General features: G+C 35.7%; 2 protein-coding genes across 2 annotated transcripts; both read left to right on the forward strand.

The window, feature by feature from the left end:
* The first annotated feature begins 38 nt into the window (after positions 1-38).
* LOC149727594 (kelch-like protein 12) lies at positions 39-6802 on the forward strand. The gene is made up of 12 exons (XM_089888524.1): positions 39-1526; positions 1736-1856; positions 2151-2298; positions 2766-2986; positions 3278-3424; positions 3734-3815; positions 3872-3966; positions 4345-4549; positions 4925-5065; positions 5459-5617; positions 5907-6054; positions 6477-6802. The coding sequence occupies exons 1-12, from the start codon at positions 1399-1401 to the stop codon at positions 6595-6597; spliced, it is 1716 nt and encodes a 571-aa protein (XP_089744650.1). The 5' UTR covers positions 39-1398; the 3' UTR covers positions 6598-6802.
* A 126-nt stretch (positions 6803-6928) lies between these two features.
* Positions 6929-13557, forward strand: LOC149727595 (uncharacterized). The gene is given in 12 exon segments (XM_089888547.1): positions 6929-7056; positions 7870-9076; positions 9306-9404; positions 9712-9784; positions 10014-10179; positions 10311-10431; positions 10491-10522; positions 10828-10873; positions 11500-11553; positions 11556-11608; positions 12012-12157; positions 12279-13557. Coding segments are annotated over 11 exon segments (2112 nt in total). The 5' UTR covers positions 6929-7056; positions 7870-8631; the 3' UTR covers positions 13156-13557.
* The last annotated feature ends 908 nt before the right edge of the window (positions 13558-14465 follow it).

The raw sequence follows: 14465 nt of genomic DNA on the forward strand, positions 1-14465 counted from the left end.
ACGACTGTTGTTGGTTTCCTTCTCTTCATTGTTTTAATTTATTTGATCTTTCCTATCGTATTCGAGAAAAGTCATCTTTTTTATTTTATTTAATTACAATGGCGACGATCATTTTTTAAACAACAAAAAAGGAATTAGTGGCAAGTCGACGATCGTTTTAAAACACGGATAAAATCCACTAAATTTTGCACCAATGCTCGAATGCGCAAACTTATCACCGCTTCTATTTTCGATGTGGGTCATTCCGCTGACGTAGTTTGGAGATAACAAGAATAAATGTTTGGATTTGATAAGTTTGATTGTTCAAACATCATCACTGATTGTTGTTCACAAGTCGCACTGTGACGAAACAATCATGATTGCAATTTCTCCTATTATTTAATAAACAACAAAACAATATGCATTGTTGTTCAAAGACCAACTTTTATTACGTCATAATGAACATTAATTTTCGATTTTTCGTACGCGATTTACGTAGTATTATTCGTTTTTATCCGACAATGAGTCTTTAAACGGTACGAATAACCTGGTGCCTCAAAAGCGCTAAAGTATTTAATTGTGGCTCTATATCGCCGTATAGCGGATGAGTTATTCCGGATGCGAATGCTGTGCCCTGGATGTGACGTAACACTATAATACAATTATTTCGCGCTAAAACAGCAACGCGTGGTTGTTTTGATATAAATTACTGTTTCTATATAATTGCAATAGTAGAATGTATAAAGATGAGTACGAATGCACAACGGTTGTGGCAGCTTGATAGTAAAACTAATATAACACAAATTTAGCAAGTTACAAAATATATAGTAGAGTGGGGTAAGATGGGACATGTTTTCATTCTCTTTTCTTGTCGCACTTGATAGTTAACTAAGATTGTTTACAGAATTACTTAACCACGTGTTCACGACTCTAAAACATCGTCGTTAAATGTTTAAAACACAATAAGAAAATATAGGATTTAGGCGCCAGTGTCCCATCTTACCCCACAATCCTATAGTTTACGTAGAAAGCCTAGTGTGCGTAATAGTTTACGTTATCATAGTTACGTCTGATTGTGCTATTTTAGATTTACGCAAACTTTTGACGTTTTGTTTCTCGAGAAGTGACGTTTCTACGTTCTCTATATATTTGTATATAGGTCGTCTTCGGGGTAACGTCGGTATGATTTTGTTGAGGTAACATTTGAAACTTAGTGTAAAATCTATCAATTCAGATTAATCGACTATGCAAATGATTTGGCAGGAAAAGTTAATGAGTATGTTCGACACTTTTACTAAAGTAGTTACGACCGCCATTTTATTGTAAATTTCTTTTCTTTTAGTTGTTTCAATTATTCAGCAAACTAATTATTCTGTATAATGCAGATTACTTGGGGTTCATAGGTGTTTTCTAGTTTGAATGACTTCATCCTCTGATGTAACGATGACGTCAAAGCTAAGGTCTATATCATTGAGTGGGACAACTGAGGTGACTGAGGTGACTCGAACTTCAGACCATGGAGACAACGTATTGGGATTCGCCAATAAGTGAGGACGTTTACATTGTGTTGCGGGTTTAGCAGCCACGCTTTTATTTAAAACTTTTCCTCGAGTATTTTTACCCACAGCTTGTTTATACCAAAGTTAGTTTATACGACTGTCCTTTTTCTGCTAATCCTTTATTTTCGTTGGTGTTTAATCTTCGTTATATTTTATTTAGTGAATGTAATAATACCCATTATTTCGTCATTTTGCAGGATACGTCACACAAATCTCTTCAATGACGTCACAATAGTAGCTGACAATCGAAGATTTCCAACCAATAGAATGATCCTGGCGACTTATTCAAAATATTTCGAACGTCTTTTTATCTCACAGGTAGGTGGCGCTATACTAATGTTTAAAACGTTGAAGGTCTTCTGCTCCACCTTTTAATAAACTAAAACAATCACTCACAAAGTTGCATACGTGGTACTTCGTAATTGGCCACGAGGTCCATGACTTCCGTTACCCTGCCATACGAGAATAACCAAGTTATTCATTCTTGACACGCATTCATTTATTCAATTCGGCAGTTTATAACACAAGTGCATTTATATGCTGTTACTGCTTGGCATAGTGTTTGATTGTGAAGTTATATTCACCCTCTATGACGTAACAAACTTGTTTCAGTTGACCCTTGACCCTATCGTCTACCTTGATGACGTAGACGCACAAAGTGTTGGGCTATTAATTGAATTCATGTACACAAAGCATATCAACATTAATATTAACAATGTGTGTGAGGTTCTTGCTGCGGCTGATCTACTGGAAGTACAATGTAAGTTTAAGTTATTTTATATGAGTGGCACGTCAAGGCATGTGTATATAGGCCGAAGTTGGCCCCTTCTCATAGTAGTAACTGTATATTCTGAAAGGGTAAGGTTCCACGACAAGGCATGCCATGGAACCTTGGATTTAGCCCAGAGTTGGTCTATTATCCAAACATTGTATGGTAGGGTGGGGAGAGACACCTTTAGCACATAGTATTCAAAGATCTGTGTTTTAAACAATTAACAACGGTCTATAAAAGTCGTGAGGATACGGTTTTATAATTCTTCGAACGTTCTTTGTTAACTACCAAATGAGACGAGAAAACAGAATGAAAAGGCTTCCCATCTTTCCCTATTCAGTTATATATGTACATTCTATTCTATATGTGCGACGTCCTACAGTGAGACATACTAAGAAACTTGGCATGTTTACTCATTGCCCAAAACAACACCCATGTCAATAACCTATTTTCAGCTGCCAAAGATTTTTGTCTTGAATTTCTTGGGCGCGCCATTTCTGTTCAAAACTGCTTCACCATCCAAGGTATATCGCGACAATATAGTAGTGACGAACTCACCACCCAAGTCAATGTGTTTATATCCGAACACTTTGACGTTGTGACGCAACAAGAGGATTTCAAGAAACTGTCAAACAATGACGTAGACAATTGTTTAGGACACGTCAGTAACCTTGATGTAAGTAGATTGTTTATTTTATGAAACTTTTTAAATAGTAGGTTTGGACAAGATGCTTCATGTTTTCTTACCCTATTTTTGTAGTAAACAAGGAATATTTAACGATTTTTATGAATGTACAACTTACAATATGAAAATATTCAAACAGAGCAAAAGTAATAAAATTCTAACACTTTTTTGTTAAATTCGAAATATTTAACTTGTTTGAAACGGTTCTTTCCCACCAATCGTAACCTCACAACCGACATCAATCTCCGTTCTATATAACCATTCCCTCATGGATCTAAGCAGGTATCCACGGAATCCATATACACAGCCTTGGTATCCTGGGTGAAACATGATCTAGAAGAGAGACGATCCCATCTTTCCCGTCTCACCTTTCATATCAGCTTCAAACAACTCTCGCCACAGTTTCTACAGAAGGAAGTTTTGTCTGAGGTATGACGTCATGATGACGTATCTTTGCCGATACAATGGCACAATGGTTGGAGTCCTTTTATTGTAGCCAACAGGTTACGGGTTCTAGGCTCGTTGCCGCTGCCATTTCGGACGTATGTGTCCTTGGGCAAGTCTAAACTCTAAAGTGCTAGTCATACATAAAAACAGTCACCCACAAAGTTACATACACGGTAACATGTAAGCGAGCACGAAGTGTTTGAAACAGAACACCTGTGTTATAACGGTGCCCTGCCACACAAGGATAAATAATTTTCATTCACTCATCTATCTAAGCTTATATTTTTTTAGCGATTGATTCGAAACGACCTAGACTGCATGAACAGGGTTTGTGACGCAATATCCGTTCATTTAAACAGATTCTCGGAGCAAGGTTTGTGGTCGTTTGGTTGTGTTGATAAACTTACGTGAAAATCAATTCATTTCCAGATCACGCGACGCGCTTTATTTACATTGGTGGAACAGAGACGCTGTGTGACGTCACAATGTATGATCCGTCTGGAAAGAAACGAACGATTCTACCGGTTAGTTTGTTACGTCATAATCGTCACTTAGGTTCATAAACACGATTTTCTAGCCAGTTCTAATACAAACGAAATAGCCCATATGTAGAATACAATGTTTACCTTAAACGTTTCGGTTTAAAACTAAAGCCATCTTCGGTGGTGTTTGACATGGTAATTATACATCTGTGCTGTTACATATATATATATACTCTTGCTGATAGCCATATTATACTTTTGTAAAACATCTTATCTGGCACTTATTTGCACCGACATTACAACGTCGTGTTCATCAGGAATAACGTAATTTTCGAGATAAAAAAGATATCATAAATATCGATGGGTTGTTGTGTTTATTTAGAAGTTGTGGTTATTGTAATTGGAATAATGACGTCGCAGAACCTCGTAAACGGACGTGACGTAGCATGTGCGGCTATGGTTGGCTGCACGTTGTTTTTCATTGGTGGAGATTTGAATGTTGGCGGGAAGGAAAGTCCATCAAACGCCGTGGATTGTCTTAAAATGGACGATGATAATTTATTCTGGGTGAAAGCTGCTCCGATGAATGTAAAGCGGGTGTTGGCTGCTTGTGCTGTCATACAAGGTGGGTATTGGAGAGGTGTTCAGTTGCTCACTTGCTACAGGTTGTTACAGGTTATCCATGATATGAACGTGCTAGAAATTTGTTTGTGCAGGCGATAGTAATGTTGTCACCTTACCCGTTGTTTCAAATACAATCACCGACAAAGTAACATACGTAGTAACTTGTAAGAGGGCACGAGGTGCATGAAACATAACACCCGTGTTATAACGACTGTCGTTTCCCCACCATGCGAGGATAAATAAGTTACATATGCGTGGTAGTGGTAAGCGGGCAGCAAGAGGTGCAAAGTAGAACATTCGTGTTATAACGACCATCGTTCATGTTGTTTTTTTTTAATTTGTTTTTATTTAAATTTAATTTTTTAATTTTTTCCAGACACGATATTCGTCGTAGGAGGCCACAAGAAGAATCAGTATCTATCATCAGGGGAATTTTATTCACCTGTATTCGATACCTGGGAGATGATCGCTAACATGAAGCAATCAAGACACGGTCATGCATTGGTTGCTTGTAAAGGTATTTGTATATTACTGTAAACATATCATTAAAATATAGACAGTGAATACGCAGCTATATATACCCCCGTTATAACCAATCAAATTGCTGTATAAGATACAGTTTGCCCACTATTCCACAAAATAGTCGCATGTTAACTGTAGTGTGTTTTAACGACTATCGTAACCGTAATCAAAGAAACAAATAAAAGTCATTACACTAAAGTTTGTGTGATATATATAGGCATTTAAAAGTTATTACAATATATATATAAGCCTACTTAAGATAAATAAGTACTTCCTCATACTATTTTCTGTGTATACACCTCGTGCCCGCCTTCGAGGTAGCACGTGTGTAACTTATGGGGTCAATGTATTGGCGTTATGTTACCAACTCACACACTTTTATTCCCAGGTCGTTTATACGCCATCGGTGGCCACGGTGGTAAACATTATCTTTCATCGGTAGAACGATATGATCCTGTAGTTGGTGAATGGAGTGACGTAGCACCCATGCATTCACCCCGATGCTGGCCGTGTGCTGTCGTCATTAATGACGTCATATACGTTATAGGTATGTATACTTTATTTGCTTAAAGTAAAAGGGGACTTACCCCATTACCCCAAACATCCAAGGTAGTACCATCTATACCCCACTGAGGCAGTTTATAGACACTCAATAATAAAGGTTCTAATCTATAATGGTTTGAGAATAAATTACAATAAAGATTGCTTAAAGCTAACGTTTTTTAAACAACGTAACACCAACCTATATTTGTCAGCTTTGAATGAACATGATAAGTGATCTTGAAATAATTTTTCTCTTCTTAGTTGTTTAAATAAACTTTAGTGTTACGTCACAGGTGGAAGGTCAGATCGCGACATGACGTTGCGAAGTGTCGAGATGTATGACGTCAGCAAAGATATTTGGTGTCACGTGAGCGATATGAACCGATACAGATGCGCGTTTGGGGCGTGTGTTGTGAATGGGAAGATATTTGCTATAGGAGGGTAAGCGGGGCCAACCTTATATATGGGAAAGCGGTGTGAGTGCTGGGTTTGATTTGTGGGGTTGTTTTGTAAAAGGGGGTGCATGACTGGATGTAACTTATTCATTCTCGCATGGCGGGCAATTAATGACAGTGATTATAACACGGGTGTTATGTTTCATACACCTCGTGCTCGCTCGAGTTACCACGTATGAAACTTTGTAGGTGTTTGTTTTTCTATATGGCTAACCGTTTAGACAATGCATTAGTGACCACGCTGTTGGAGCAATCACCGTTAATTGTCTTGCCCAAGAACCCAGCATGTATGCCCACAACGATAGCATCTTTAAGGGGAGTAGGTTACTTGCAGTGGGTACGTCATGATAAAAGCTATACTACCCGTGTGCTAAAATAAATAAATTAAGTTGTTTCTATTTGTGGCAGGCTTGGCTTCGATGGTTCAACTGAAAGAAGCACGGAAAGTTACAACCCCGCAAACGACGAGTGGAAAGTTACAGAAACATTCACAGCCAAGTTATACAACCATTGCGTCACAAGTTGGTGACGTCATTAGAAGTAATGTCACAAATATCGTGAAATATATAAACTGTAACATCTGCACGACGTCACGAGTTATCATTAATGACAATATACATACACGACGTAATATGTATGATGTAGACTGTAGATACTGTGTGGTTTCATTTCTTCTAAATAATTTTAAATATTGTAATATCAGTTCGTGCATTCAAATACATTGTGTGGATACATATATGAGTTACCATGGTATGAGGCTTATAAGCACTGAATGGAACAGCCGGTTATTCTTCTGTAGATTACTTCCGTTTTAAAGTTTCATTGAAACGTCGGTTGTATCTTCTGCCAGTATTAACTATGGCAGGCAAACTATTATGTTTTGTTTTGTTTGTTTCGTTTCATCTCGTTTTGTCGAGTCAAAATATATTTGATGAAGATTTTGAGCCAAGTCTAACTGAAGATATTTACTCTATGAGTATATATCCAGGTAATTGTGACGTTATTGTCTTCTTTGTGACGTATGCATAACATGATTGAGGACGGTTCTAGTATTTATTGTGACGTCAGTGTAGTAATTTCATCTACAACCATGTTTTGTGGAATATTTTGTTGTTCATTGTTACGTCAGTGCAGTATTTTATCGATATTCCAGTACTTATTGTTACTGTGGCGTCATAATAGTAATGTACACGTCATATATCATATAATTCGGAGATAATTTTTATGAATAACGAAATGAATTTAATATTTAGAATCTCCCTTCGAGAAACTGCTGCGTGACGTCAAAGGTAATTTAATTTGAAGTGTTATTGCGTCATAATCAGAATTAATGTCTTTTGTTTAATCACAGAAAAAGTTGACACGCATAATGAAAGGGTTCAGGAGTTAAAAGGTAAAAGTCGTGACTTGTGTGTCTGTTTATTGTTGTCGTGTGCGTTGTAGTCAATGTTAAAATGAGTGTATATTAACATTGGTTGTAGGCTATACTGCACATTCATTCATACAGTCATTCATTTATTCATTCATTCTCATTCATACTGCAAGTTTAATGTTGTTAACAAACTCCTCGGTTTCAAATCTTTAAACAGGGAAATTGAGGACGGGGTCTAGTGTTAAGAATTAGAGAGACTATATAAGGGTTAGGGTTTCTTTAGAGTTTAGACGTTGTTAGTTTGGGTTGCATTTTGAATTGGTAAAACCAATGTATATATAACTTCGTGTAGTTATATATATACATTGCTAAAACTTTTATGTTGTAGATAATGCGGATTGACTAAATATAATTGACTCTTTGTTGCAGACATGAAAAAAATTCAAACCCCGCATTAGAAAATTGAAGAGTTATTTGCAATACAAGAAACACTTCAAAGCTTGAAGAATTCGAGAACAGATTATAATAAAAATATCAACAACTTTAATAAACAAAAAAGGCGCCCAAAAGCTTATTTGTGTACTTATGTTACGAGGTGTATGGACTTGCCTTTCTTGAATACCTGTTGTTGGTTGCGACTGTTTTAACATAAACTTCTTTTTTTATTAATAATAACAAAACAATGTAAATATGAGAATATTAAAGGACTTGGTGGTAAACAAGATCTGAGTTGACCAGATAATGGCTGATAAGCATATACAGCCGTACATAAAATACAAACGTTTTGACATAAACTACCAAAAAACTATTCTCAAGGTTTATGTTACGTCGATGTTAGGGAAAGTCCCACGAAGGTAATTATTAATTTACTTAGCGCAATATTTTGGCGGGAAAGTCAAATAAATTCAATTTTTTTACGGGTTCAAATTTGTTGCTTAGTGTTATTAGAACAGCTGGCACTTAAGAAGGATCTTCCGGTACATAGCAGAATAAGCTGGTGGCAAGTGTTAGAGATTGGTGGTTAGGGAGTTAGTGGTTATAGGGGTTAGTAGTTAGCAAATAAGGTAGGGGAGTATTTTTTCCTAGCATCGAATAGGTTTGTTTTATTTACTGGGATTTTATAGGTTATTATGTACCTACTTTCATGTATTAACTGTTACACAGCTTTTAACTGTAAAATTGTTCTGAAATATGGCGGAAAGTGCCGCTGGTTCTTCAAGTAGAGTGGCAGTGACACCGCCATCGCAAATCAGAGTAAATCTTGAAGTTGCTCACGGTCACTCCAGGTTACAAATTAATGAAAACGGAGATTATGTGGTTCACTTTGAAGGCAACGTACACACGATTACTACTGCCATATTCGGGCAGTTTAATGTTCAGCGTATGTTGAACTTTGGGGGTTCAATAATAGTGATATGTTATGCCCTGCACAAGCTGGGTTACAATGCTGGACCGTTTTCCCCTGGTAGCATTGTGTTTGTTGTTTTTACTGAACCAGGAAGAGAAAATACGGTTTGTCGCAGATTGGAAAATGGGACTTTCTTACAAGAGCTAAGGGAAGAAGTCAAAGATATAATAGAAGATCATTCTGACATACTGGGCGACCTTAAGGACTTTACTATAATCTCATGTAAAGGTAAATCATATTTGTTTGACCAAACATTTTATAGTTTTTGATTTTTGTGCCACAGTGGTAAAAGCAGTTTATCAGACCAGAACGTTAGGTTTGATGCTGCTATCATTGAGGACATATGTCTATATACAGATGTCTGTGTGGCTCGATATGATTTGTCGGTCACAAGCAAACACAAAATGTAAAATGACCATATATGGTAACAAAAAACTAAAATGTAATTTTTTTACAGAAATTTGCCCCAAACAGGAAATTGTTTGGCCCGATGATGTTAAAATGGAAAATTCTGGTTCTATGTTACCAACTGTAAATATGGATCACGAAGCAGTAGGTATGATAATCTGATCTAAAAACTTTGCTAATTAATGTGAATGTGACATACTATTACTTATAAAACTAGACTCAATATTACATGGCATACATGCTTAACTAAGATATGGTTAGAAAAAGTTAAAAACAATTTTATCTTGTAAATCCAAAATAAGGCATATTAAACCCTACGTAATTTTCTGATATACAAAGCCCAATTTTTCTCACAAAATAAAAACTAATTTTATTAGACCAAAATAAAACATAAATTGCGTAAGATTTTGGGCGAAAATTCAAAATTTACTCATTAATTGAATTGTTTCACTCAGTTTACACAGATCAGCCAATTAAAGCAAGCATGGGTCCATCTAAAGGAGATGCAGAGTTTCGCCACCAACGCTCGTGAGAAAGATAACTAACCATCTTACTTATTAAATATTATTAAAATATTAAATAAATGGTTTAATTTAATTTAAATCAAACACATCTTTTACAAAAAAGCTGCAAGACATGATTGAATCTCAAAATGAACAACTTATGTTTTGTGTATAATGTGCGAGATATATAGCACAAAACAACACACTATCTTTGCCATACGAAGCTAAATAAGTTACATTAAATTTCTTTGTAGGTTTAAATACGGGGTTAGAGGTAAAAGGGGAAAAGCTCCAACTTGTAGAGGTTGTCAAACAAGGATAGAAACAGGGGATGGGATAATTACCATAACGTTTCCAAACAGTGATGCAAACAAAACTTACCCTTACAAGGATTATTATCATATACCATGTGTATTTCTGGTAAGAAAACATTATTAGTCATTTTTGTTTATTTGCATACTTTATTTATAGAAGTTAATGTGTTTAACTTCTACAGCATGTTTATTTAGACTAGTGCTAGTTATACATAAATAAATTGGTATTTGTTTTAGAAATTACACGGAGAAACCGAAAGGAACGATAATTACAGATACATAAATTCGATAAGGGATATACGGACTTGCAATTCGTCAAATGAGTCTGACCGTATGCTTATAAACGAGCTTATTATGGGTTTGTATCATTGTTGACATTTGTATGTGTAACAATATTTGTTTGTTCATTTTATGCAGATGTTGATGGAAAAGGAAAACTAAAAGAATCGGTAGGTTACGAGTGAAATTTGTAAGTTTAAAATATGGATAAATGTGTTGTGTGGTATAACTTTCATTTAAACAAGAGTTTGAGTGTGAAGTAAATAAATCTATATCTACTGTAAACTTCACAGAACACATAGCAGTATGTGTAAAGTTTATTTTACCTGGTAGCAACACTAGCATGTTATATCGCATTTTCACACAAGTCTTTTATAGCCATGGCTCCAATATAATAGAACTCACTGTAGTAAAATTAATATGTGATCTATTGTGTTCCAAATAGTAAACAATTATAACTTGGTTAATGATTTAGCATAAATGGAAACAATGGAGAGAGCAAAAGAAAAGTTCAAGTCAAGGTTTGCTGATATAATACTGAGTTACTATGTGTTTGTCAATCAGAAACTGTTGAAAATGTTTAAGATTTTGTTTTGTTTTAAAATCAGCCAATGATACTGTATAATATATATATATATATATATATGGTCAATAATTTTAATTCTTTCACAAGTAATTGCTGTAATTTCTCTTTTGTTCACCATAATGTTTTAAATTCTCTAATTTTAAAGTTTACTTTTTGATGTAAAGTTAATAAATTTCATTTATTTATCCTCTCATTGATAAACGTTATAAAATGGATGTTCTGTTTCAAACACCTCGTGCTGCCTTACGAGTTACCATGTATGTTACTTATTCATCCTCGCATGGTGGGACAATAATAGTTGTTATTATACGAGTGTTCTGTTCGATACACCTCAGGTCATTAGGAATTCGAGCACATGTTTGATCATAAGTGTGTGCTGGTGTGCAAATATTAGCACATATGACATATGTGATACAACTAAGTCACTAAAAAGTAAATACTCATGCAGTCATGCACCACCTACCTTATTTCCATTAACATAAACTGGTATCCAATATGATCTACATTTGGTAATTGCTACTTTTAATTCACATAATAGCTTACCCTGATCTTAATCTGTAGCATCAGCGTCAAACAATGGAGACAAAAAAGGAAGCAGAAAACGAAGCAATTCAAAAAAAGCAATGAACCAGCTTCAAAAACATCATCAATTAGTTCTAAAATAAGAAAAGTACTTGTATAATTTGTCTTGTCTAAAACTTTTTGCATTGTAGTGGAAAAACATGACCCCATTTTAAATATCAATATTCCACTGTTGTCTAAAATTTCGAATCAATGTAGTGGTTGGCCCTCTTACCAGTTGTATATAAAGTGTAAACAAGCTTCTTTTCTAAGGCTATTCTTGTTTCCAGTTGCAGATCAAATCAGAAGTTCAAAATGAAAACCTGCTGGAGAAAGAAAAATTCCCTCCTACAGAGGTGATTGCTCAATGAGTGTTTCACTGTTTACATGAAACCAGTTTGCAATGTTTTGTTTTCCAATAAGATTCTAAGTTTTGAGTATGTGTGTGTGACTAAAACTTATGTCTTTTAAGTTTGTTTGGCCCTTTTTTGTCATATGAATTTACATTTTAGATACGGGAATATAAAGCAGATGAACTTAAAACTGTTCGTGGCATCCTTGGAAGTGGTGGATTTGCAACAGTACGTCTTGTGTTTCACAAGTCGTTCAGAATGTATGCGATCAAGTGTATGAAGTCTTCCAAGAAGGAATGGGAAAAGTAAGTAAATATTATGTGTTATAAATTTTGGTAATTGCAGTCTCACAATCAACAAATCAAACTGGGGGCATTTAGTGTTAGTGATACAACCAGTGTGACAATTTTCATTGTTTTTTTTTAGCATGGAAAGGGAGATTAAGTTGCTTGAGGTTGGAAGACACGACAACGTGTTATGCTTGAGGGGTTATACAGTATGGACGAGGTCTTGTGGGATTATCATTGACTACATGCAAGGTGGTGATCTTAAAAGTCTTCTTGAAATGGAGAACATTCAAAACATCAAGCCTTCTCTTAAACTGAGGTTCATGTCGCATGCTGCAAGTGGAATAAGATTTTTACATAATGCACAAGAGAGAAAGAGGATTGTTCATCATGACCTGAAGCCAGAAAACTTCCTTTTGGATCAAAATCTTAAACTAGTGATCGGTGATTTTGGTGGTTCGGTATTGGGGACAAAGACAATTGGTATGGCTGGCAGAACAAGAGGAAAAGAAAATCTGCACCACACGCCTATATATACGGCGCCAGAATTGTTTGATACCTTTCTTAAAACAAAATCCAACTCAAGTTCTGATGTTTACAGTTTTGCAATTTGCATTCATGCTACACTAACACGCACCATGCCTGAACTTGGAAAGTTAACGGCAAAGGAATTCCAAGAAAAAGTGAAGCAAGGAGATCGACCGCATCTTGGAGATATTGACGCTTTGAAGCAAAATCTTGAGGAAGATAAAGTTGAATGGAAAAATGTTCAATGTCTCGAGAATATTATGAAAGAGTGTTGGCATAAGGAACCAAGTGCGAGGCCGAACATGGTTGACGTGGATGACCGCTTGATGAAACAGCTTAACCTTAATGAAGACGTCCAAGAGCACGCTAATGAAGTTTACAAGATGATGGCGCTCAATTCTCAGTCACAGTCTACCCAGGAACAGTGTTACCCCCTAACAGATTTCCGCTTTCCATTTAAAGATCCTGGAAAAAAGAAGAAGAAATAAAATAGTTTTTATTTTGTGATGACAAAATAGTTATTTTTATGGTTAATTTGTTGTGTAAAAGTGTATAAGTGGGGCAATGCTGTAATTTATAATACTCGATTTATAATCAGTTATAATCTTGCAGTATCATTTGTAAGTATCTGCTTATTTTAATCAACAGTGAACTTTTAAATCATCTTTAATTAAATTGCTGTAGAGTTGTCATGTACCTTCAAACGTTTTTGCTTTTAATAATTCCTATATGTTCCTATTTTGCTTTATATATGCACCTAACTCTTCACTGCTGAGTATAATTCTAGTTTGAAATAAATCCTTTGTCGCGACAGTCTACGTCACATGTAACGTTTATGACGTGTGTATACATTGTGTGTTGTAACTGAGAGTAAAAATTCGAAATATTGTTGATGTTTATTCTAGACAGGTTTATAAGGTTTGCTGTAAAAGTTTGCACTTAGTTGATTATTACGTAACATTAGGATCTGGAATTAACCGAACAATGATCTTATATGACAGACAATAGATTATATATTTAATGAAACAGACATGATTATTCAACTAGTACTTATTTGCTTTTCTGAATGAAGTATTAACTATGATTAGACTAAGAATGGCATTACAAACAGTCGCCGTGTGCGGTCCTATATATATTACATATATATAACGTATCATAAACAACAATTACCGTAATAAACTTGAATTTAACGCTCTTGGTGCAACTTTTGCATGTATACCTTACGCTCACGGCTTACATTATAATATAGCCTATAGGCATTTACATGACTTTTTTTTATTATGGAACGCTTCATGATTTTGCGTGTCATCCTTATGTTCAGGTGTAGGTCTATAGCCCCCACTGAATATATAGGATCGCTGGTTGGGTTATATGACTCCGTGCTGATCCGACTTCATATACAGGCTTCAGCGGGGTGCTATATCTACTGTAGTACTAATTGCTTTTATAACCAGAAACCAAACAGTTCATGATATCTTGCTATGTTTTATTCCTTTTTCTGATATACAAGTACACGATACGGTATCGGGCAAAAGCTTACTTGACGGCTGGGCAAAGGCTCGTAAGAGCCCGCCATGAACCTAGACTGACCTCGAGGTCTCAGTGCCGATAGTGGTTTCTCGTTATTCGTTTTTGTGTTAGGGAAAAGGCGAATTATATAGCGGACAGAATCACGTGACAGCAGTGTGACGTCATGCGATAAAATGGAAGCGATTTGGGCCTGTCATCGGCTGAACGAGATATCATTAACCTCGTTCAACGGGGGGTTTGTTTTCATGGGAAAGTCTCTCATGAGATA

This window comes from Ciona robusta, chromosome 11, assembly GCF_009617815.1.
Source record: "Ciona robusta chromosome 11, ASM961781v2".
Taxonomy (NCBI): Eukaryota; Metazoa; Chordata; class Ascidiacea; order Phlebobranchia; family Cionidae; genus Ciona; species Ciona robusta.

Bases quoted from the DNA above. Each gene is read 5' to 3' on its own strand.
- LOC149727594 (XM_089888524.1), top strand. From the start codon at position 1,399: ATGACTTCATCCTCTGATGTAACGATGACGTCAAAGCTAAGGTCTATA. The intron at 2,987-3,277 runs GTAAGTAGATTG...GGATCTAAGCAG, and splicing joins GACACGTCAGTAACCTTGAT to GTATCCACGGAATCCATATA. The intron at 5,066-5,458 runs GTATTTGTATAT...TTTTATTCCCAG, and splicing joins TGCATTGGTTGCTTGTAAAG to GTCGTTTATACGCCATCGGT.